Source organism: Lagopus muta, chromosome 2 (assembly GCF_023343835.1).
Source record: "Lagopus muta isolate bLagMut1 chromosome 2, bLagMut1 primary, whole genome shotgun sequence".
NCBI classification, from domain to species: Eukaryota; Metazoa; Chordata; class Aves; order Galliformes; family Phasianidae; genus Lagopus; species Lagopus muta.
This window is the reverse complement of record NC_064434.1, coordinates 70334069-70355860: the sequence shown is the minus strand read 5'-3', so window position 1 is coordinate 70355860 and position 21792 is coordinate 70334069. Positions and strand designations below refer to the sequence as shown.

The following is a 21792-nucleotide window of genomic DNA, read 5'->3' as shown; positions in this document are numbered from 1 at the left end:
AAAGCCAGACTGTGCCTTAGTATCAGCCAGATTAAAAACCCTGGTAACTCCAACAGGAGGAGACAGGAGCATATAAATAAATAACTAAATAAATTTAAGCGGAGTATTTAAAAAATAACCCTCAGAATCAACCGATTCAAAACTAAAACTCCATTCTCTATGCCATAGCTCACTCAAAAAAAAAAAATCTATTATGTCTGTTGAATGCTCTTTTCTAGTCTTCTTAAAGTAAGCCTTACAAAGTTCATTAACTAGAGAACCATATAAAGATTGGAGGGTAAGAAGGAGGGTAAGCTCTCTTGAATTCTGCCCCACTGCATTTACTAACAGCATGCAGAGCTGGTCAAAACTTATATATGACTTCTGATTAATGGGATACAGTTGATGAAAAAAAGAAATAGCAATTCACACCAAGTATGTTCTATAAGCAACTCACTGAACTACTTTAAGAAAGGCAAATGCTGATTTTATCCAAAATATATTCAACACTGGAGGGCACTGTCTGGCTTCCAAACACTACAACTGCAAATTGAGTTGCTGACAAAATTTTTAGTTACAAGGTCAAAAGGCAGATTTATAGATTGTGTTTGCGTATCTTCTTTCAGGGATCTGACAACTACGTGACCAAGGTACCCTTTATAAAAGCTAACGCTTCTCAAAGGCAAGCAACTTTTTCTGTAAAACTACTGATAAAATAGATGTGCTTTCAGTCACAGCAGATCTATCTTTAGGCTTAAAGCAGCCCACGAGAAAAATCATATGTGAATGACTGAATTGCCACAAAAACTGCCTGGTTTTCCTCACACCTCCATCAATGTCAAACTTGATTCATCAAACACATTACCTTCCCTTCAAACCCTTTCCCCTCCCCTCCCCCCCATCCAGTAGCTTAAAACACTGCAGCAACATCAAAAATATTACATGCCTGTAACCAGGGCCAACACCACACATGCCAGCTTAGGAGACTGCTCACACACAGAGGCCCATAACTCCCTTACCCATGGTGAATTAGGTAAGCTGTATACCAGAATGGTTCCTGCCCCTTGGAAATGGGCAGTGCTACTGGGAGGAGAAGGGTGGAAATCATTCCAAAAGCCACACCTGCTGTACCTACACATCCTATGTACTCCTAAAGATTCTCCACCTCTGCTCCACCTTTTCCTTCCTTTCATTCCTGTCATATCTCAGCCCCACTCTTATATCAGAAGAGCTAAAAACATGTAATTTGACACATGCTGCTGAAATGCCTCAAATTGTTCGTGCTGGCAACTTAGATTTCAAATGCCTCATCAAAGAACCATATTTCACTAGACCAATGTGAATTGTCTGCAGAAACTTGAGATATTCTTAAGGTGAAACACCTGGTTTTGAAAGCTTCTTTTTTCAGACTGCTTGATTTCATAAACATCGGAGAGGTACATGGTAAGTCTTTCAGTGTAAACACGAAATACAGCCATCTCATACAGAGCTCCTCCCTCTACTTTTTCTTCCTTCTACTCTTAACTGTAAACACAATGCAAGAGAAAGTGGTGCTGACATCAAAGCAAGGAGCTAGAAATGAGCATGTCTTCAGTCAAATCACTTCCAAAGTTACAATATTTAAAGGGATATCCTGAATTAATTAAGAAGGAAAAAAAAAAAGGAAAAAGCAAAACAAAAAAATTTGAGCATCTAAAATTTCTGGTTCAAGGAAATTTCTGTTTCAGAGTTGGGAGAAGGCTGAAAAGTTAGCACTATATCTAAGTTCTTTCTGAAAAAGATGCTTTCTGAAAAAGATACATGTAAGCAGTACCAACCTACTTCTGAAGTGTAGAGAAAATCAATCTATGAACAATAACGAAACAAGGACCCACCATTAAATGGAAGTTGGGGCTTCCTCTCAATCAGTTCCCACAGACGTCCACCAGCACCTAATCCTTTCATTAATTCAGAATAAAAGGAACTTAGACCTAAGCAAAAAGAAGAACAGCGTTATGCATCTATATCAAATGGAAGACATTAGTAGGCATCAACTTTGCACTGCACCAGCATCAAAGCATCAGATGCATGCAGGGGATCTTTAACTCCAACGCACTATCAGACCTGCTGGTTTGAGTCCTATTTAGTCTCAGCAGAGAGCTACCAATGACTCTTTTTTTGCCATTTTTGTATCTACAAAAAAAAAAATCTGAAAATAACACAAGTGTTTTTACACACTAAGCTTGTGTATCCTCAAAATCAAAGCACATCTTTTCCATTCACCTTTTAGCATTAAACTTCAGAGAAACAGCTTTGCATACAAGCAGCTGCATTTTCACAATTTTTCAGCAGAACAGAACACTCTGAATGCCCTTCACTGTCAGACAGTTTTACTGGATGACCCTAAAGGTTCCTTCCATGCCAAACGATTCTGTGATTCTCTGCTTGCTGAGTCAGCCACAGGAGAGGGAGGGCACAAAACTAAAGGCTGAGCTGACTGTGCCTATGTAGAGAACTGAAAACGTGAAGCAATGTGACTCCCAAGTCTGCATGCTTCAAAAGTTACTGGGCAAAGAAAAACCTAGGGACAAGGTGCGCATGTACTAGTGGGTCACAGCTCTTCACAGCTATGTGAACCATACTGGAACCAGCTTGACTGGAAGGTTTTCCAGTTGAAAGCAGCAGACAAACAAACCTGGAAACAAAACTGAGTATGATAAGTATATATCTTAGTAAAGATAAGTGTCTATCTGAGTATGATAGTATATATTTTATACTTACTTTATGTAACTATAAAATGTTTTACTTGTTGATTTTTTTGTATGTATTTCAAAATAGAGTTAACCAATTTCAGAATCCCTGAAGACCAACAGAATAAATTCATACAGAATGAAGCACGTTGGCCTCAAAATGCATATAATGTTAAGAATGATCTCAGGAGGGCAGAAAAAAAACCCCAAGGTATCCTAAAATAAGCATACTGGCTTATTCTTGCAGAGCAACAAGCCCAGCACAAAGTGTAAATAGGGCTTTTCATCATGTTGTTGCAGAAGACTGTTTGAAAGCTGGCAGTAAAAGGCACAAACCACAGCAAGAAGCTGTCTGCTTGGCAGAAAAAAACAAACCCTCTGCAGTTTACTGCCCTGCATGAAGCTGAAGGTGTCACTCCCACACAGCCCCTTGAAACTGAGACACACACATTTGCAAATCCATAACCATTCATAAACAAGACTGTACAATATGGACAGCAAGTACTAATGAGAACATGTTTTTAATTTTCTCAACCTCTCTTCAATTTTTGGTGGAAGACACTGGCAGCAAACTTCTGTAAACAGAACACTTGCAGCAAACAAATAGAGGCAGTGTTCCAGATTACACAATGAGCTTCACAGCTCACTGCCTGAACTCCTGTATACACTGATGACAACATACACTGTGCAAAGTGTTCAGCAGATCTCTATGGTTGTAGGTGTCAAGGAAGGCAGGCACCTTGTGGCAATACACCTTTACTTTTGAGTCCCCATGAGAATGAGCTCTGTGCACAACTATAGTCCTCTATAATCTTAAGCAGAATTTTAAAAGATAATTTTATTGGAAATAGGACTCAACAATGTGTTTTCAGTCTTTCTAATATTATTTTTCATTTATTTAATATTATTTTTTCCCATGTTTCCGAAGCTCAGGGGCTCTACTGACCAAGTATAAATGATTCAGAGAAGACAGATTGTTGGTGGTTGGAATGAGTTCCACTGGGACTCTGATAGCTGAGGAAGCAGGTTTGTGAATTTTGTCCTCAGGCACATCTTTGTACTTTCCACAGTATCAGACTTTGTTTTAAAGAGTACAGATGAGCTGCATTGCCTTGCCAATCTATCAGAAGCAACAGACTCATTTTTAAAGAACCTTCCAACCAGTAATCAAGCTTCTAAGTACCTTATCTTCATTTTTGCCTGTACGCAGCAGTGAAGACTGCTCTCTCAAAAAGATGAACAGTTTGTTTCTGGGCCAGTAGATTACTGAGTCTGAGCTTCAAGAAGTCAGTAAGGGAAAACAAAAGGTTAGCACCAGAGTGTTGTGTTCGGCTGGCATTTTATTTAATCTTCCAGCTCAAGACACTCTTTATACTGATTTACCACTAAATTCTACATGACTTTCTAACTTGACTACATTTAAAGACAGAAACATGTGTTTTAAAAAAATAAAAAAACAACAACAAAACAACCCAAGCCCATAATATTATTTCTTTGCATAACATGCCAAATATTTTAATTTAGATCTAAAGAATATTGGAGCAATACTTATCTGTCACACATCCACATTGAAAAAAATAATAATCTCAGTATTCAAGTATATAAAGCTTTTAGTAAGTAATACATTATTTTTTTAATTAACTCTTCAGAAAAAGAAGAAAAAAAAGTATGATTTCTTATGAAGACCATTTGGAGACTTTTTTAAGAAAGCTGGATCTTCTAAGAACTTCTTCCTTCACACTTCTATACTGACTGTAATGCTTCCAAGTGAATAAAATCTAATTCCTTATTCCATACCTCCTATGCTTATTCCAACCCAGAAGGCATACATTAGGAATGAAGAGAGTTCACCAACTGTCATATAAGCACTGCCCATCAGTAATCCTCCTTTGTATAAGACTGAGAGGACAATTAAGTTTCCAGAAAGGCCAGTCTAAGAAAAAAAAAGAAATGAAGGAAAATCAGACTTGTCACAGACAGGAAATATTGTTTCAGAATTTTCCTTCCACTGAAAGAGTTATCCACCACTTTAGAGGACTGAGTTAAATCTGAGCAAAACCAAGCTAAGCCAATAGCCGTACAGACATCCAGTGACCCTTCACTGTGCCATCCAATAAGCGTACGAAGAGCAAGTAATTTCCCCCCCCCCTTTTTTAATCCTCATTCCCTAAAATGGAATGACAAACATAGGCATAATTCAAGAAGGGTTGATAGGCTGTGGTTAGGTTGCAGTTTTAGCTGGTAAACAAATTCAGTGCAAATTGTTATGGACAAACACAATCCCACTCCAGTGCATACTTCCTTTGCATGGCTGCTCGTCGCATCAGGAAGCCAAGCATGTAAAACACCAAATGTGGGGAAGATTTCCACTAGTTTAGTTCCCTGAACAGGAGGGATGGGCTTAGATGGATAGTACAAAGGAAGGTGTGAGACAGAAAGAGAGGCTTAAACAGACTTTATCATACCAATTCATCTTGAGGTGCAGTTTCACAGAAATTTAGACTGATTAAAGTCCAATCTTCCCACAGTTTAATGTTGGTTCAATTTACCCTCAATTCATTTATTTGCAAATCTGCAAGTATCCTCATGAATTTTAAAATAATTGACACTTGGAATAGCACGTTGGTTTCCTTTCATCAAAGCATACTTACTGCTCCAAAGAAGCCTGCCCGAGCTAGCGCCTCTTTTTTAGCCAACTGTAGCACATAATCAACTTTATTTGTGTATTTCTCCATTTCAGCCATTTCTTGCCCAAAAGCTCGAACTGTTCTTATGTTTCCGATACGCTCTTCAGCTAACTAGATTAAAGCAAAGAAGAAAACAAATGCACACAGTCACACCATTTTGAATGCTCCTATTACGGACCATTTGAAAGTCAAACCAATATTACCATGCTCATCTCCAAGTACATTCCTTTGAATACCACTGAAAATTTTTCATGCCTTCCTCCTGACTTTTTTTTTTTTTAAATTTTATTATGCTAATTTTATTTTGCATGCCCAGGCAGTTTTAAAACAGAACTTCAGGACTACCTTGACTTCAGTGCAAACAGAGAATTAACAGGATAAAAATAGGGTTTCAAAAAATCTTGACTTAATGTGAACAATGAACATCTGAAAATTACTATTCACAGTAACTTGCAATAGCACCATAGGGAAGGGAAAAATAAAGAATATTGCTCTCTATAGTATCATGTGACAGAAATATTGCAGTTATTTTGTGAAACAATTCCACTCCTTTAAACAAAGCAGCACCAGGAATTAATTTAGACCAACTGCCAGTGTCCCATTCTAGCTCAGTATTTTATTTTAACTTCTGAACAGCAAAATAACAATTGTAAAATGATCTAAACTCTAATCAGTCAGACTAAGCTGTTAGCAGACATTGTGATATCCTTACAAAAAAACAAGACCCCTTTTGGGTGAAGAAGTAGGAGATAAAAACACAATAATCGTCTTTTCCATACTGCATTCGATCTGGAAATATGAGTGAAACACTAAAATTACTTGTCTGAGTGAACTCCCACACCTCGTTTTCACACTACGAGCTTCCTTTGGATACAGGATGAGAGAGTTACATAGAAGATGTCTAATCCTTCCTGGGCATGGACAATTTACAGAATTCCTACATAGGATATTCCAAGTTTATGACAGCTGATAGCAATGCCTATCTTAGCTAACCTTTCCTAATTATATTTCTATGCATTTTAATGACATTTCCCTTAGTCTGAGAGGAAATGATTGTCTTATCACTATTTATCTCCCAGCACTTTTCAATATTTCATTGCACTCAGCAAACACAACTAAGTCTTTTTTACAACATCCTCCTTGGAAACAAAAATTACTTCTATTTTCCTCTCAAAGATCTAAGTACATACTGAGATGCCCAGAAACTTATGTAGAAAAAAGTCTAGCCTCAAACATTAAGATGAAAACAAGTCAATGATTCCTTTCAGAGGTCAACTTGGTAAGTTTTCTTAAAAAAAAAAAAAAAAGAAAAAAAGAAGACATATCTAGGTGCTTCTAATCTTCTAATGGCTTAAAATTCATAATCACGGTCTGAGAAAAGTGTTTTTCAAGCCCAGGTACTAAATTACACAGATTGCTTTTTTCATAGATTTTTTTTTCTTTAATACCCTTTCATAGCTGTAGCCTACCATCATCCTTTCCACAATGCACATTTCCTAATTCTCAAGGCCTGGTACATCCAGGACACGTTGTATTGACAATCTTTTCCAAAGCACTGTTGTTTTTGAATTGTATGGATAAGTGTTACCAAAGCTTATCTTTTGTAGCGTCCAGGTGCGACACTGAAGGCATAGTGTGGCTTAGGGCAATGAACAGTACTGTTATCTTCAGAAGATCTGTAACTTCAGAAATAGTAATCTAAATACATCAGAGTAACTTTGAAGTTAATTAGAAGGGTCTGCTGCAAGATTACCTGTGTTGCTTCTGCAAGAGAATCTTGGGTCATTTTAGTAAGTTTTCGCAAGTATCTTCCATAAATCACAGCCACGATAGCCAAGGGTGGCACAACGCTCAGAACAAAAGCAGCAAGGCCAGGAGACACAAAAAACTAGAAGAAAAAGGGATGTGTCAGGGGTTTATGTTCAGATGAAAAATAACTGCAAATAACAACTGCAAATATTGCAAAAAAACTGCAATACTGAATTGTAACTTCCCTTGCCAGAGTTTTCTGAAATTAGTAAGATTGCAATTTAGGGCTGCCATGCTTTCATTTCTCATGTTTTATTTCTTCTAGACAGCATTTGGGGAATGTGTTCCATGGTTACAACAAAGGACTATAAGTCGAGAAGTCTGCATTTCATTTCCAGCTTTCTCACTGGTTTGCTGCGTGAACTTAGCCATGTGTTTTAAGCTGGCAGTCAACAGGCCTACCTGGGGATGCTGAAGGACATATGCTATCACAATATCTAAAGTGCTGTCACAGCTGTTGAATAAATAGTGTGATACAGAAACTTTGAGTAGAGAAATATCATACGGTATTTCTGGGTATCTGAGGAGCAGATGGAATCACCTGCACTCTTTGGCACTCAAGAACGGTCACAGCCTACAACAACATAGTGTTGAAAAATGTATCACTCATAATAGCATCATCATTAATACTCATAGGTAATTATTATTATACTACTTCTTAAAATTAGATCTCACATGTTTTCACTTCATTTTGATTTCTGTAGTTAAAACAGAAAAATCTCAAAAAAAATTAAAAACGGATTTAATTGACACATTTTATAATTATTCTGCAATAGTCTCTATAGAGTCTTTTGATAGTCCACCTTTTAAAACTGCATAATGGCAGCATTTTTGGGCAAGATGTCTTACATAAGGTTATTCCAATTAATCTGCTGCAGAATAAACCTTAGGCTCTTGGCTAAGACAGACAGAAAGCTGTAATTGTTATCAGTGACTAAGTATTAAAACTTGAAAGCTTCATAGTGGGAACTGTTACCAGTTTCTAATAAAATCAGTCTTGGAAGATTTTTTTTTCCCCTCAATCCTTGAATTTACCATACTTTTATCTTTCATTTAAGGTAATTGCCACCAGTGAATCTTCTCTTGAATAAGTGTAACAAAATTCATGAAAACCACCAAGGGAAGTCAGACTTTTTGTAAATTAACTCACCAATGGGAAATATTAACTGATGCACTGCACCAAAGCCTTCACTCACATATTCCTACCCAAAACAGCACTAAGTGGCACAGTTTAATAATTACAAGGTTGATAGTTGGACTTAGTGCTCTTGAAGGTCTTTTCCAAGCTAGATGGTTCTAGGACTCTATTCTGTGTTTCTGTAGTCTTTATGAACAAAAATACTAACACCTGTAAAAATCTTGAGCAGCAACTCAAAGTTCAGTGTTTGCTGTCTTTGCTCACCTAGGCTTTGTCCTGAGTCAAAGAACTTTAATGACTTTTACATCAGGCCCACCACATCTTATTCTACCAACAATCAATGGGACACTATCACCAGTTTTATTACATTCAGTAAGAATAGAGTTAAATTATTTGCCTACTATATTTCATTTGATAAACCAGGGAAACAAGAGCAGTTTCTCTCAAATCTTAATTCTCCTTATTATGGCTTGTAATAAATATAATAAATAAATAAATAAAAAATAAACATAAATAATAAATAAACATCAAGTGTCCACAGACACATCATCTATTTGCAACCAGAGCATAAAGGATTCTGTAGCTGTTAATAACCAGTAAAATACACTTGAATCCAAAAGGACACATACTTTCTGGTCTGAACTACATTCTCTGAAATGAAAAAAATATGAAGCTACAGGAAGCAACAAGCAAGAAACAGACTGCCATACCATCATTCCAACCCCCACAGATGCCTGAGCTCCTGCTCGGAGCCCATCAGAAAGGTTTTCAGTCAAGGAACGGCCCAAGAGTGCTGTATCTGAAGATAAGCGGTTTATCAGCTCTCCCGTTCTGGTCTTGTCAAAGAAAGCAGTTTCTTGCTTCAGAATAGAGGAGAACATGGTTGTCCTCAAACGTTTCACAATTCTTTGCCCTGTCAGAAACAGAAGGCAGTCAAGCATGGCTTACAATACTTTACTCACATCTACAGTGCAAAACATCACGGCACTCAACAGCACATAACGAGTCACATTACAGAGTTTTACTATGTCACAGGAACATAAGCTCTGAAATATCACACAACAGTAAATAAAAATGAACAATTATTCAGCATGCTTATCTTTGCATTATTAATTTACCCTTGATCTGGAAAGGAAAGCTACTGATTCCTAGAGGTTTTCTTAGTCAATGCCAAGACTTTATTTCAGATTACCAGATATCCTGACCGTGAAAAAAAAAAAGGTGACTCTCAGGTCCACTTTTTTGTTTTTACCTGCAGTCTGCATGAGGTAGACACGAGTAGCATTAGCAGCAGCACCGCATAGAAAGATTCCACTCAGCAAGGCACACAGGCTGGATAGGCTGTCAATGAAGTCGTTGCTGGGATTTGTGTAAATGACATCAATCACTTTCCCCAGAAAGAAAGGGGCTGACATGGTAATAACGCTGGAAACTGTCAGAAAGCCAACGGCAGCTGCAAATTAACAAGGAGAAGGCAAGGAAACAAAGTCTGAATTTGCAAGATCATTAATAGTATATATGAAATAATATTTCACTTAAAATTTCCATTAAGCTTGTGAGCATGAGCACTAAATAACATTCTTTTATGTCATGTGCTGAATGAGATATTTTAAGTCCCTGTATAAATTAATTTAGGCAAGGTATCCATTGAAATTACAGGAGAGGAGTCAACTCTTTGAAAGGGTAGATAATATCAGGACAAGGGGAAATGGTTTTAAATTGAAGGAGGGAAGATTTAAGTTGGATGTCGGGGGGAAGTTCTTTACAGAGAGAGTGGTGAGGTGCTGGAACAGGCTGCCCAGAGAGGTTGTGGATGCCCCGTCCCTGGAGGTGTTCAAGGATGCCCAGGTTGGATGGGGCCCTGGGCAGCCTGGTCTAGTATTAGATATGGAGATTGGTAGCCCTGCCTGTAGCAGGGGGGATGGAGCTTGACAATCCCTCACTCTAGTTTGGTTTGTTTTTCATTATTCATGCTTGTTACCATACTAACACTTCAAACTGTCGGTTTCTGAAATAGTAATGGACTGTATTAAAGATCTGATTTGAGAACCATCTAAAACAAGCAATTCTACCTGCAAGAAAAAGATAATATATATATGATTTACTCTTGATGGGCAAAAATTATATATGTTAGTTTTGTTTAACTCTTCACTATTGCTGGTCTGAAAGTAAAACAGCATAAGTACAAATAGAAGTCTGCTTGCTGAGGAGCAATGATTATCATCAATGCTTGGATTCCTGTTGCAAGATCACTTTGGTAGCTCTGTTGGAAGCTGTTTCACACAGCACTGGACCAAGACCAGGCCTTATGAACTTTCCCCTGCAAAGAAATTTCCTGAGCCAAGGATGCAACTTGATCCTGAGAAGGCAAGCCAAGCCTGAAGGGCTGAGAGCTCGAAAAATATCCTCTTGTTCAAAAACTGAACAAACCTGATATGAAAACCACTGAACCACAACAAACAATGCCATTTATACAGCATAATTTTCAAGCAGACAGCTCCACACTGAAAGCAACCATTCATACAGTTACCATAAAACTACTCGCAGATAATGTCTTCCAAGGCAAAAAGGATCTTTATTGCAAATCCTGGAGTCATCTGAGTTTTCCTTCGATTATCCTGAGCTTCTTGTATCACTTTTATTATGATGTGAGAGCAGCTGTGCAGTGCTGTAGAGCAGTACACCCAACATCTGCCACAGATGATGCAATGTCCTTTATCATCTCCACACACATATATGGAAAGCTTTGCTTCAGTTTTACTTGAAGCAAAAATACAGCTGTGCATTTATAGTGAAGAATTCCAGGTGTGAAGAAATGCATACCCAGCACCACCTGAAGCAAATGCTTCTCCACACGCTAACTGACATCCTGGTAGGGTTCTGCACATTGCCCAGATGAGCTTGGCCACCGTGTCCAACCCACTATACGGAGTCCTTATTCACAAGCTGCATGTGGTCATTCAGCTGTTTTACACTCAGGCTACCAAGAACATTAAAGGACTCAGCGCTTTCATTTGAAGCTACAGAAAATTTACAGAGTAGAAAGCACAAGATTTCCTACTGCAAACCTAGGTAACCCATGGCACAACCAAATTTAATAAGCATATTATTTAGTAGCTACAACTTCATACAAGCAAGTGACCTCATTAACAGGCTGGCTGCAGAGGTGTATTCAGGCCGTGAAGCAGCAGGGAAAATCTAGGTCATCTCCTATCAGGAAAAGCTGGTCTGTGAGACAGCAGGAGATAGTCAAAAGCATTGCTTTTGTGGGCACAGCACAGTGTTGCAGCTTGGCATCCATTAGTCCTGTCTCCTTCTCAGTTATGGATGGAACTGGACAACTATATAATGCAAACATTCAGCAAAGTAAGGGAAGTGTACAGCTAAAAGTCCCGTCTCTCTGTCCAGTGGTACAGCATTCCTGTCCTGGATTTACCAGTCTCTCTTCCTCATTTAAACTAGTATAGATTTCACTGTAATTACCTCCAACAGCCTTAGCTGGACTAAAAATCAATGCCAGTATGTAATGCAAACTTCAGGCTACTAAGCTACTTAGATATTAGTCAGTGGGTTGATAATAATACACACAAACAATGCAGTTCTGAAAAGGCTCATATCCATCAGACTGCTAATTTTCCCCGTTAAGCAGTATACACGCCTACAGTAATTTAATCACAAATCACAAGCAAAAGGAGGCTCCACAACTGAAACTCTCACTTTGATTCTAACAGCAGAACAACTACAAAATAGCACAGATGTCAAGCTGCTGAGCTGCTGTTGATTAATTAAAGAAAGAGGACTCAGCAACCACTCCTATCTCCACGCACAAAGAAGAGCTGTCACTGTGATAAGTGGCTAAAAGGAGCAGCACAAGGTGCTCAGCAAGCAGATAGGAAAACACTTTGGTGCCACTGAGTGTTGTCACTGACGAAAAAAAAGGTCAGGGTAAACTTTATTAAATAGTATTCATTTGACACAGCCTGCTCTGTTACCCAGATTACGTCAAGTAAAAGAGTGCATTTTGGAAGATATATAGAGAGTATATTAGAGTATATATTAGAGTATATCATATATTAGAGTAAACCAGTCTTGCAGGCTATGAGATGAAAACACAAAGCAAATCAATGGATATTACAAAACCAGGGCTACACCAGACAGACCACATAAGCAAAGACGAGGCAACCCCACTCCAGCAGCAGCAGAGAGCCCTGCTAGAAATCCTCAGCAAATGTTCTGCTTGTCTGCCTACACAGAAGCCCAGACCACTGCTTCAATAGCTATAGAGATCAGCATGCTCTCTAGTAAAGCTAGGGTGGGCTTGCTTTCTAACTGTGGGTCTGCAACTACATTTCATAGCAGACTCACTCTTGGCATAGAGGATTGGCTAGCAAGTGCTACAGGACATGCTGACAAGAAATAACCAGGCAGAGTTATCAGAGGCTTCTCTTGAGAACAGGAATGAGGTGACTCTAAAGGGTTACAATAACAGTTCTTGCATGGGCAAGAACACCACCATGAGCACTATGGAAATTTCTAATTTTGCTCTCCCCATGCACTATGCAGAAGTGTATAAAAAACTAGCCCTTCCCCCTCAAGGCTTACAAGAAATTTTAGCGCAAATACATGAAGATTTGACCTCAGATGAATTAAGACCATTCAAATTGATCAGAGACGAAGGACAGAAAAATGAGGTAACGATGATGATTGGCAGCATACGGCAACTGAACGCAGTACCTAGCACTTCCCATTCAGAAAGGCTATAGGTGTTACCTCCCAGGATCTTTCTCACATCTTCCTGCTTTCATCTGAACACTGGGGCTGGCAGATCAGAGCTCTGGGTTTGTGAGAAGCAGCCTTCTATAACTAGCTGAGAACACTTGTCCTTTATCAATTATCTGAGCAGCTTAAGTAAAATACACGCTTACTTTTTAAGAAACTTCCACAGGGTCATTTGGAGTGACAGTCTACTGCAATGCACATGCATGGGGATAAGGCCACACAATTATTATTTTATAGGACAAAGGCATGCTGATAAATTCCATGTTTGTTGCTTAAGTGAAGTCCATTTCTGTTTGGCAAGTCCTGGCCCACAAGGAGTTTGTTGTGAATTATACAGGAATGCTGAATGGCTGTTATCAACACCACCAAGAGGCTGTTCTGCAAAGAACTATTTCAAGATGGAATTTTCTTCTGGTGTGCACTGAAAGATTTTGTGCCTAGTTCTAGGTTTATGTATGACTGGAGCATTTTTCTTTTTACGTTAAATTCATACATGACATCAGGGCTGTGTCTATCATCACGTATCATGTATTATCATGCAATGCATCATTACATGTGCAAGAACAACTTTTAGAGGACATCTCCTTAGATTATTTTTAGGAGTGTAATACTATTCTCACAAAAACAAGCGTGTTCCTGACAGCACTGCCGCAAGCTGCATCCCTGGGGCATTCTGGAAAGCTGCTAGCTCTTCTTGTGGAGGTGTGTTAACTTGCAGGGACAGTCAGTATACTGAATCTTACACATTACTACCCTTTGTGATTAACATGGCTTTTAGAGTTTGCTTTTTTTTTTCTTTTTTTTCTTTTTTTTAATAGGAAGATTCTATAGATAGTTTCATGCTGTTATTGCATCTGTGTGGTTTTTTGTTTCTTTTGTATTTTTATTTTCAAGGCACAAAAGAGCAATTCAGGTTTCCAAATGACAAAAAGCTGTTTTGTTTTTTTCCTTTGGTACAACAACAATAGCATCGCACAACTTTAAATATCTCAAAGACAGCTCAAGACAAAGCTGGCATACTCATTTGACTGACCAGGGTCATACAACAGTTTGGAGAAGTCATCAGAGAAAATTGCAGTGGGACAGAATTAAACAAGAGAGAGGTGAAACCTTTGAGGTAGCATCTCAAGAACAAGATGGGAGCCCAAGATCTGGAGGCACGGTGAGACAGCAGCACCAGACTGAACCCCAGGGCATCAGCTGGTGGCATCCCTCGTGCTCAGAACATTTCCATGATGTAACTTAGGGAAGTTTACAATCTTGAAGAATGGCTGCTTTTTGAGCCATGAGGTGTTCAGGATTCACAGAAGTTATCCTCAGTAGCTCCTCACTGAGGCTCCTATGGCCAAAGACTGACCTACCAGGAGTCCTTCACTATGCAGCAACCAGGACAAGAAGAAGCCACTGCAGGGTGGGCTGCAGAAGGTTTTCCAGAGGAGATATTTACAGAGGGAAGCGACCTTCCACACAGAGTGGTTTGAGGAAGTCTGTACAAAGGAGGAGCAAGGGAGACCGCTGCTTTGCATGGGAGGAAAGGAGGTAGAGGCAGCAAGGCACACAGACTGATTGAACGCCTGTGCAGGGCTGTGCAAAACATCTGCCTGGCAGCAACAATGGAAGCTGGGCTCAATCTGACTGCAAGGAGGTACATTTGCTTTCTCTCAAGAATTACAGAATCTCTGTTTCACAGTTGGTTATTATCAACACAAATAGGACTGCACGATGGTCCTCTTCTGAGCTCAAAGAGCCTGTCACAAGCCAGCCTGTTTAAGAACTCTTAGAAAACATTCTCTTTCACATTTTTCTGCCATTGTGGGAAAACCTTTGGAACTCACCAACCAAACATAAATTGCAGTTTGCCTGGGGGTGGGGTGGGGATAGGAAAAGTTTGTTCTTCTATCCAGACTCACTATGAAAAGATGTCTCATATACCCAGGCCTGAATCCTCAAAATTTTTTCCCTGGATTATTCAGGACAGTCGACCAGTCTATAGTTATGGATAAGCAGAGATACAGACCTTATACCAAAAAGGCAGAAAGCATTACTAAATTCTGTGCGTTTACCACTGCATGGTAAATAAATAGCATAAACCACCAATCACGGACTCAGAGTGTTTCATCAATTTTTGAACACCAGACTTCCTTCCAATGACGAAGTATTTCAAGTTTCCACTATATTTTCTCATGATATTGATTTCCCTCAGACATAAAAATCAGCCAACACCAAACATCAAATGTTGAAAAATAATCAAATAACTCCAGGTTTGCTGCAGAAGTACAGTACCTTTCTTTTTTTTTTTCCCCCAATACATAAAATGCAAGCATTCAACTTGCTCCTAATCACCGACTCAGTCTTTATGTCAGACCACTATAGCAATTTTCCTTCGATAGTCATTATTTACTTAAACAGATGTGGCAGTGAAAACATTCTCCAGGGAAATCAAATTCTAGGCCACCTGGTGATCACAGTGGTCAACAGTTGCTGTTACTGCAACATCTTAACAAAATAACTTCTCTGACAGTTCACCACCAGTTTAAAATATGAAGTGCAACCAACCAGCCCCCAACCACTTATTTACTTAGTGATAAAGCTACAAGGCTGCTTAACAACAAAATTAGAAGAAAAGTTGGTCGGAGACAACAGGTTGGACAACAGATTGGCCATGAGCCAGCAGTGTGTCCTGGTGGCCCAGAAGGCAAATGGGATTTTGGGGTGCATTATGAAGAGCACGGACAGTAGGTCAAGGGAGGTGATCCTCCCCCTCTGCTCTGCCCTCCTAAGGCCACATCCAGAGCACTGTGTCCAGTTCTGGGCTCCCCGGTTCCAAAAAGACAGGGATCTCCTAGAAGGAGCCCAGCACAGGGCCACAAAGATGATAAAGGGCCTGGAGCATCTCCCCTACGAGGAAAGGCTGAGTGAACTGGGTCTGTTCAGCCTGCTTTAGCAGGAGGGTTAGACTCGATGATCTCTTCAGGTCCCTTCTATCCCTGTGATTCTGTGAGAGGGGGGTATTTTACCTGTTTGATTTCTTTCAACAGCAGGCTCAATGCACATGGAAAAACAACCACCAAGTTAACCATGTACATGTCATACACACAGTAGATACAGTTTTAAAACCACCAGCATTGTCTTCAGAAAGATCAAGTTAAGGTGACAGCTGAGTTGCAGTAACAGAAAAGAGTGGACACAGGTTCACTTCTCAAGTCCACATAAATGTTGCTCAGAAACACCCCAGCTACTGAGTGACAGCACAGAAACAACACGATTTGTGAGAGTGGGGCTCAATCCAAGTTCTGAAGAGAAGGGCATCCTGGTGCCTGCAGTCCTTGGCTTCCATCAGCTTCCCTCCCATTATGCACATTTTAGAATTAATTTGACTCAGTGTCAAGGTTTTAGTGAGTGTATGAAAACTGATCTTTTTCAGCCACATCTGCTTTTTAGTTAATTTTTAAATGGAGAGGGAAAACTATTTATTTAAAAGCATGTGGATTGCCTACTGGTGTTACAATTCAAACAGCAAAGCCTGGAAGAGCAGGTTTCAAAATTAAGCCAGGTAAGCATTACTACAAGCTAAATAAACATTATTTGCCTGGTTTCATCTCCTAGAATAACTGATGTTATCAAAAATACTCACTCCCATTCAAGTACCTGACATAAAAAATGTCAGCTTGTACAAGTATAAAGAACCAAAAGCATGATCTTCCAGTAGTAACGCTTAAAACTGATGCATTCTACATTTCTGTGTGTACCCTATGCATTAAAAAAAAAAAAAAAAAGGACAAAGAAAAAAGTTCTTCACTACTCCAACCAAAGGAACTAGTAAATTATTAAGATGGTTTCTGAACTGCTTTACAATGAGCACACCCAAAAACTTCAGTTAGTCTTGGGTACAACACTTTGATCCTGATTTTCTTCCTTAAATTGGCTTTCTATAAGAATTGTTTTTTATATAGAATTATTCCTTGTTAAAAATTATAAAAGAAAAATCTTCAGCAACCCAAAGATTTCTGATTCAAGAAAGTGCATCACCTGGCACGACTTCAAAGTACAGAAAAACGGCATGACGAACAAGGCAGCATTCTTGTAATTTCATGGCAATCCTAAACACAGGAAAAATGCTGTTGCAAAGGTTGCCCCAAGTTCTAAACTAAAACTGATGGAATAACATTTCTTGCATATCCTTAGAGAAGACCTGAGTACAAACCAATATTTCTTTCTCTACTCTACTCAGCCTGCAGTAAGAGTTGTACAGGAAAAGGACACACTTTGCTGTCGGATTAAACGTTTCAAAGCTGCTTTTGCTTACCCTGCAATTGAATAGAACCATTGTTTACTTGGAGTGTGGTTTGGATGAAGCGCAATGGACGGATTCTCACAGAGAGAAACAAGGAAGCGGGAAGAAATAAAAAGGATCATTTTGAAAAGGCATTTTTGCGGCCTCCCACACATAGTGGGATCTAATAACTTCAATGGTGGCTATATCCTATTCCTTGGGAATTAAATTTAATTGAAGACTCCAGTTTACCTGACTTGGCTGTACAACATCAGTCAAAGAATTCCTAAACTGATTCTCTCCCACCTTGTTAAAATCTCAGAGGTATTACAGAATTTAAATCCTCACAGTTCCACTGCACAAGAACGTGGTTACTACCAGAGTGAATTCCCATTGTAACATTTACTCATCTTTTTAGCACTAAGTACTATGAAACACACATGTCCTGTTGAAGCTGTACCTGGCTCTAGGAGTAACTGAAGATGAAAGAGCACACTACACAAGCTGTTTTTGGACATCGCTCTCAGACATAGGGTTTGATTTGGGGTGGTGCTGTGAGCAGCCAGGATCTGGGCTCTATGTTCCTTGTGGGCTTCTTCCAGCTCAGGATATTCTGTTCTATGAATGATGACTTGCACAAGCCATTCAAACCCACAAACCATTATCTATCCTCAGCTTCTTCAGCCTCCCCTGACATCAACTACTCCATCATCAGTGATTGTGAATTTCAGTACACAATTACAATTCTCAAAACATCACAACCCCCCGCTACACGGCATAACAAAAAAGGTACATCACTCCATAGGGTACTGCCATACACCTATGTTGCCAGCTATAAAACCCATATAAAACCCCAAAGATCTGGGAAAGCTAAGCTAGCTTGCAGAACAAAACCTCACCAGTAAGCCTCTTCAGAGAACCCACTGTGTTTACTGGTTACATGTGCTTGAAGATGAAATCAAATGGTTCCCTCTAAGTTCATTGTGTCATACAGTGATACTTTGAACCTTCCTCTTTCCTCCAGAACGGAGGTCATACAGATGCTGAGTTTGTAAGGGCTAGATTTTCAGATGCAAAAGAAACAACAGAAAGCATTTAAACATATTCAGATACAAGGTCAGGGTGATTTCCTTACAATCACCTACAAGGGCATGTCTACCTGTATTTTTTATTCCTGCACTCTATAATAACCGAAGGTCTCTTCCTTGTTAGCTTTTCCATCCTCTCATTTAATTACAACTTAATATAAGTTTTGCCTTAAGCAGAGCGTCAGTGAGGATGAAAAATTTTGCATAAATTCACTTGTCTCCCAGAACTAAGACCAATGTTAAGAAGTAATCATTACATTTGCATGCTTTTTCTCCATTCTCATGATTTGCAATCAAGTTAATTAAAAAAAAAAAATTAAGAACAAAAACCAAACACAAACAAACATACCAGTTTGTTATCTTTAAAGAGAAAATTGCACATAGCTGATTTTTAGTGACTGCGTAGTCAATTTACTTAAAAACATCAGAAGGTGAAGGGTACTTAGGACTATTTTATAATATAATTGCAAACTACCATACTTAAATGTAAATTAAGATCTCAGTTAGATAGCAGCCTCCAGATCACCAAATCCTTCTTTAAAACAACTGCAATTTCAGGAATTTCAATAGAAACTTGGAAGCCAAGGGGCTTTCAAATTTAACCCACGACACCATGCAGAAAGCAATCCAAGTAAGACTGAAGCTCTATTCAACGTTACAACAACTTTATCCCCTCTCCTCTGCCTTTCCCATTCATCTTCCCCTGCTTTTACTCTGCAAGCACCAAACAGCTGCATAAAGCAGGAGTTCATGGCACAGAAATACTTTTATAACAGAACTTAATTTGGATCCAAACTATTTCGGTCACGTGATGATAATGCATAAAGTCCTGGGATCATCCAACTGTGAATAAGAACTTGCACAGAAGTATTCTGTATTTCTCAACACCACCTCCTCCTCACCCAAGCCTGCCCACCCCACCTCCCCTCCCTCACCCCAAGGAGGGTTGCAGTCAGGGACAGGATCTACCCACAAATGAAGTTTGTGCCAAGTCCTACAGGCCCGAGGCTGACAGGAGCACACCTGCTGCCTGCCAGTTCAGGTGGTTTTAGAAAAAGCAAGCAAACAAACAACGATTTGACATGTTCCTTTCTAGGCAGCAACTAATCCTATTACCCTCAGGAGAAGCGATATCAAGACTACTTTGTATCAGCTAGCCCTCTGTCAGTGGCGTGTATTAGAGACCACGGTGCTTTACTTCATCCTAAGGAAACTAAACATAAATAAATCGTTTAAGAAGCTTTTTTTTTCCTTTAAAGTTTTTGGCAACAAATCTCGGTTGGCACAACTCTGATGTACGAGATTGAATAAACAAACAAACACAAACACGACCCTCATGACTCCCATTTTCTGCCTAATTCCGTGCAGTCTCAGACCCGAGTTTACTGCAAGCTGCTTTAGTAGCCAGCCCAGCACACGCACAAAGGCGGGAACCAGCACCAGCCGAGTTCCCTAACTTCCCCAACTTCTGCCTTCCCTCCCTCCAGAACAAGGCAGAAGCTCAGGGCGGGGTGGCAGTCCGTCCGTAGCTTTTCACACGCACCCGGCGCTCCCAGCAAGGCCTCCCCACGGCGCTCCGGGCGGGTCGCTGCACCCGATCTCGGGCTGCTCGCGGACACGGAGCTGCCCCCGCTCCGGACTGCGCTCAGCAACGCGCCCCGCCGCCCCCTCCCCGCTCCGCCGAAGCCCCGTGGCGCGGGGCGGGAGGGCCGCGGCCGGTACCTGTCAGTCTCCAGCGCTCGGGACGCGCCAGGGCCAGCAGCCTCCTGGCCTCGAAGCGCGGCGGCCCGGCGGCGGCTCCCCGTGGCGCCGGCGGCGGTGTCGGCTCGGGGCCGGCGGCGACGCTCAAGGCGCGCGGGGCGCTGCCCGCCGCCCCGGACGGGAGGAGGAGGCGGCAGTGCGGCGGCGGCAGTCGGGGCAGCGCACCGCACCTGCCGGCCGAAGAACGCGGCGAGGAGCGGAGCCCGGCGGGCCCGCAGGCGGCCCGCGCCCAGGGGGGCGGCACCGCACGGTGCAGCAGCGGCAGCAGCCAGGGCAGGCGCGGCGCGTAGCCCGCCATGCGGCCGGCGCGGCGAAGCCCAAGCGGCAGCGGAGCTGCGGCTGCGGCCGGTCCGCGCCGCGCGGCTGTGCGGCAGGAGGAGGCGCCTCAGAGCTGCCGCTGCCGCCGCCCATGAACCGACACCCGGGGCCCCGCGGCCGCCCGGGCAGCGGACGGCGTGCGGCGCACCGATAAGGCTGCGGGCGCGTCCTCCTTTCGCCAGCAGCTTCTGCCGCCGCCCGGCTCTGGGAGGGAGCTGGGGCCGGGTGAAATGGCGGCCGAGCCTGCCTTGCCTTGCCTTGCCCTGCGGCGGAGTCCCGCCTGAGAGAGCGGCCAGAGGATAAGGAAAGTGGTTCTGCTCCGCTTGCCCAGGACCCTCCTCGGGCACGGCGGCCCGGGGCAGGAGGGCTGCCCCTCTTCGCTAGAACATCCCTATGGACAGGCGTCCCATGCCCGTACTAGAAGCTACGGGATCCATACAACGAAGCCTTCAATATCATTATTTTATTACTGTTTTTGCTTATAGCCGCCGCACCGCGTGGTACCGCCGATCAGCACGCACCGCTCAGGGGAGATGGACCCCGGGAGAGCTCCCGTCCGGGCCCGGCCCGGAGCCTGCGCGGCGCGGAGCGCGAGGCGCTTTTTCACGCCGCTTTTTCTCAACAGGCGCCCGGGTGACGTTTCTGGCGCTCGCGGTCTCCTCGCACAGAAAGGCACGACTAATCGATCCCGAGGAGAGGAGAGGCGGGCGGGACGGGGCGGGGCAGCGGCCGACCTCTCCGAGGCGGGCCGCAATTCTGCCCTGCTCCCCAGTCCTGTGCTGTGCTGCCTGCCCCCGGGGCGGCCTGGGGCCTGTGTAGTGATGATCTTCCATGTTTCATGAACATCTTTAACAACCTGAGCAATTCTGTGATTCTGCTGCTGTACAGAGCCCCGCTGCCTTCCATGAGCGGGAAATATTGACCTAACTCCCCTAATCACCAGTTTGGAGTGGAACCAGGCCTTTCTAATTCTTCCCCCTTGTGCACATTGCCTTAGGTGATGAGAAGGCACATGCTGATGTCCTTGTCTTGAGGTGAAAACTCGGCTTCCTGAGTACAGGAACAATGTACATCACCTTATAGCAGGAGGGGAAAGGCTCTGAACACTCTTGTTAGTATGATGGAACCCACCACAGCCACCTGACCAGCAAAGTGTGTGGCAGGCTGTGGCCACCAGCCCAAGGGACTGCAGGCCAGAGAGGAAATATGGGGCCAGGGCCTTTCTTACAGC

General features: G+C 41.8%; 1 protein-coding gene across 2 annotated transcripts in view; it reads right to left on the bottom strand.

Moving 5' to 3' along the window:
* Nucleotides 1–21190, bottom strand: part of ABCB10 (ATP binding cassette subfamily B member 10) — a 28428-nt gene extending 7238 nt beyond the window's left edge. Inside the window, exons 1-7 of one of the 2 annotated variants that reach the window (XM_048936369.1) lie at nucleotides 21083–21190; nucleotides 9595–9795; nucleotides 9053–9255; nucleotides 7149–7283; nucleotides 5360–5506; nucleotides 4506–4641; nucleotides 1854–1949 (exon numbers count right to left, since the gene is read on the bottom strand). In XM_048936369.1, the coding sequence (XP_048792326.1) occupies nucleotides 1854–1949; nucleotides 4506–4641; nucleotides 5360–5506; nucleotides 7149–7283; nucleotides 9053–9255; nucleotides 9595–9757 (880 nt within the window). In that variant the 5' untranslated portion in view covers nucleotides 9758–9795; nucleotides 21083–21190. Of the gene's footprint in view, nucleotides 1–1853; nucleotides 1950–4505; nucleotides 4642–5359; nucleotides 5507–7148; nucleotides 7284–9052; nucleotides 9256–9594; nucleotides 9796–20204; nucleotides 20557–21082 lie in introns of those variants that run through there. The other variant, XM_048936368.1, reaches the window with a different exon arrangement.
* Nucleotides 21191–21792: the final 602 nt, after the last annotated feature.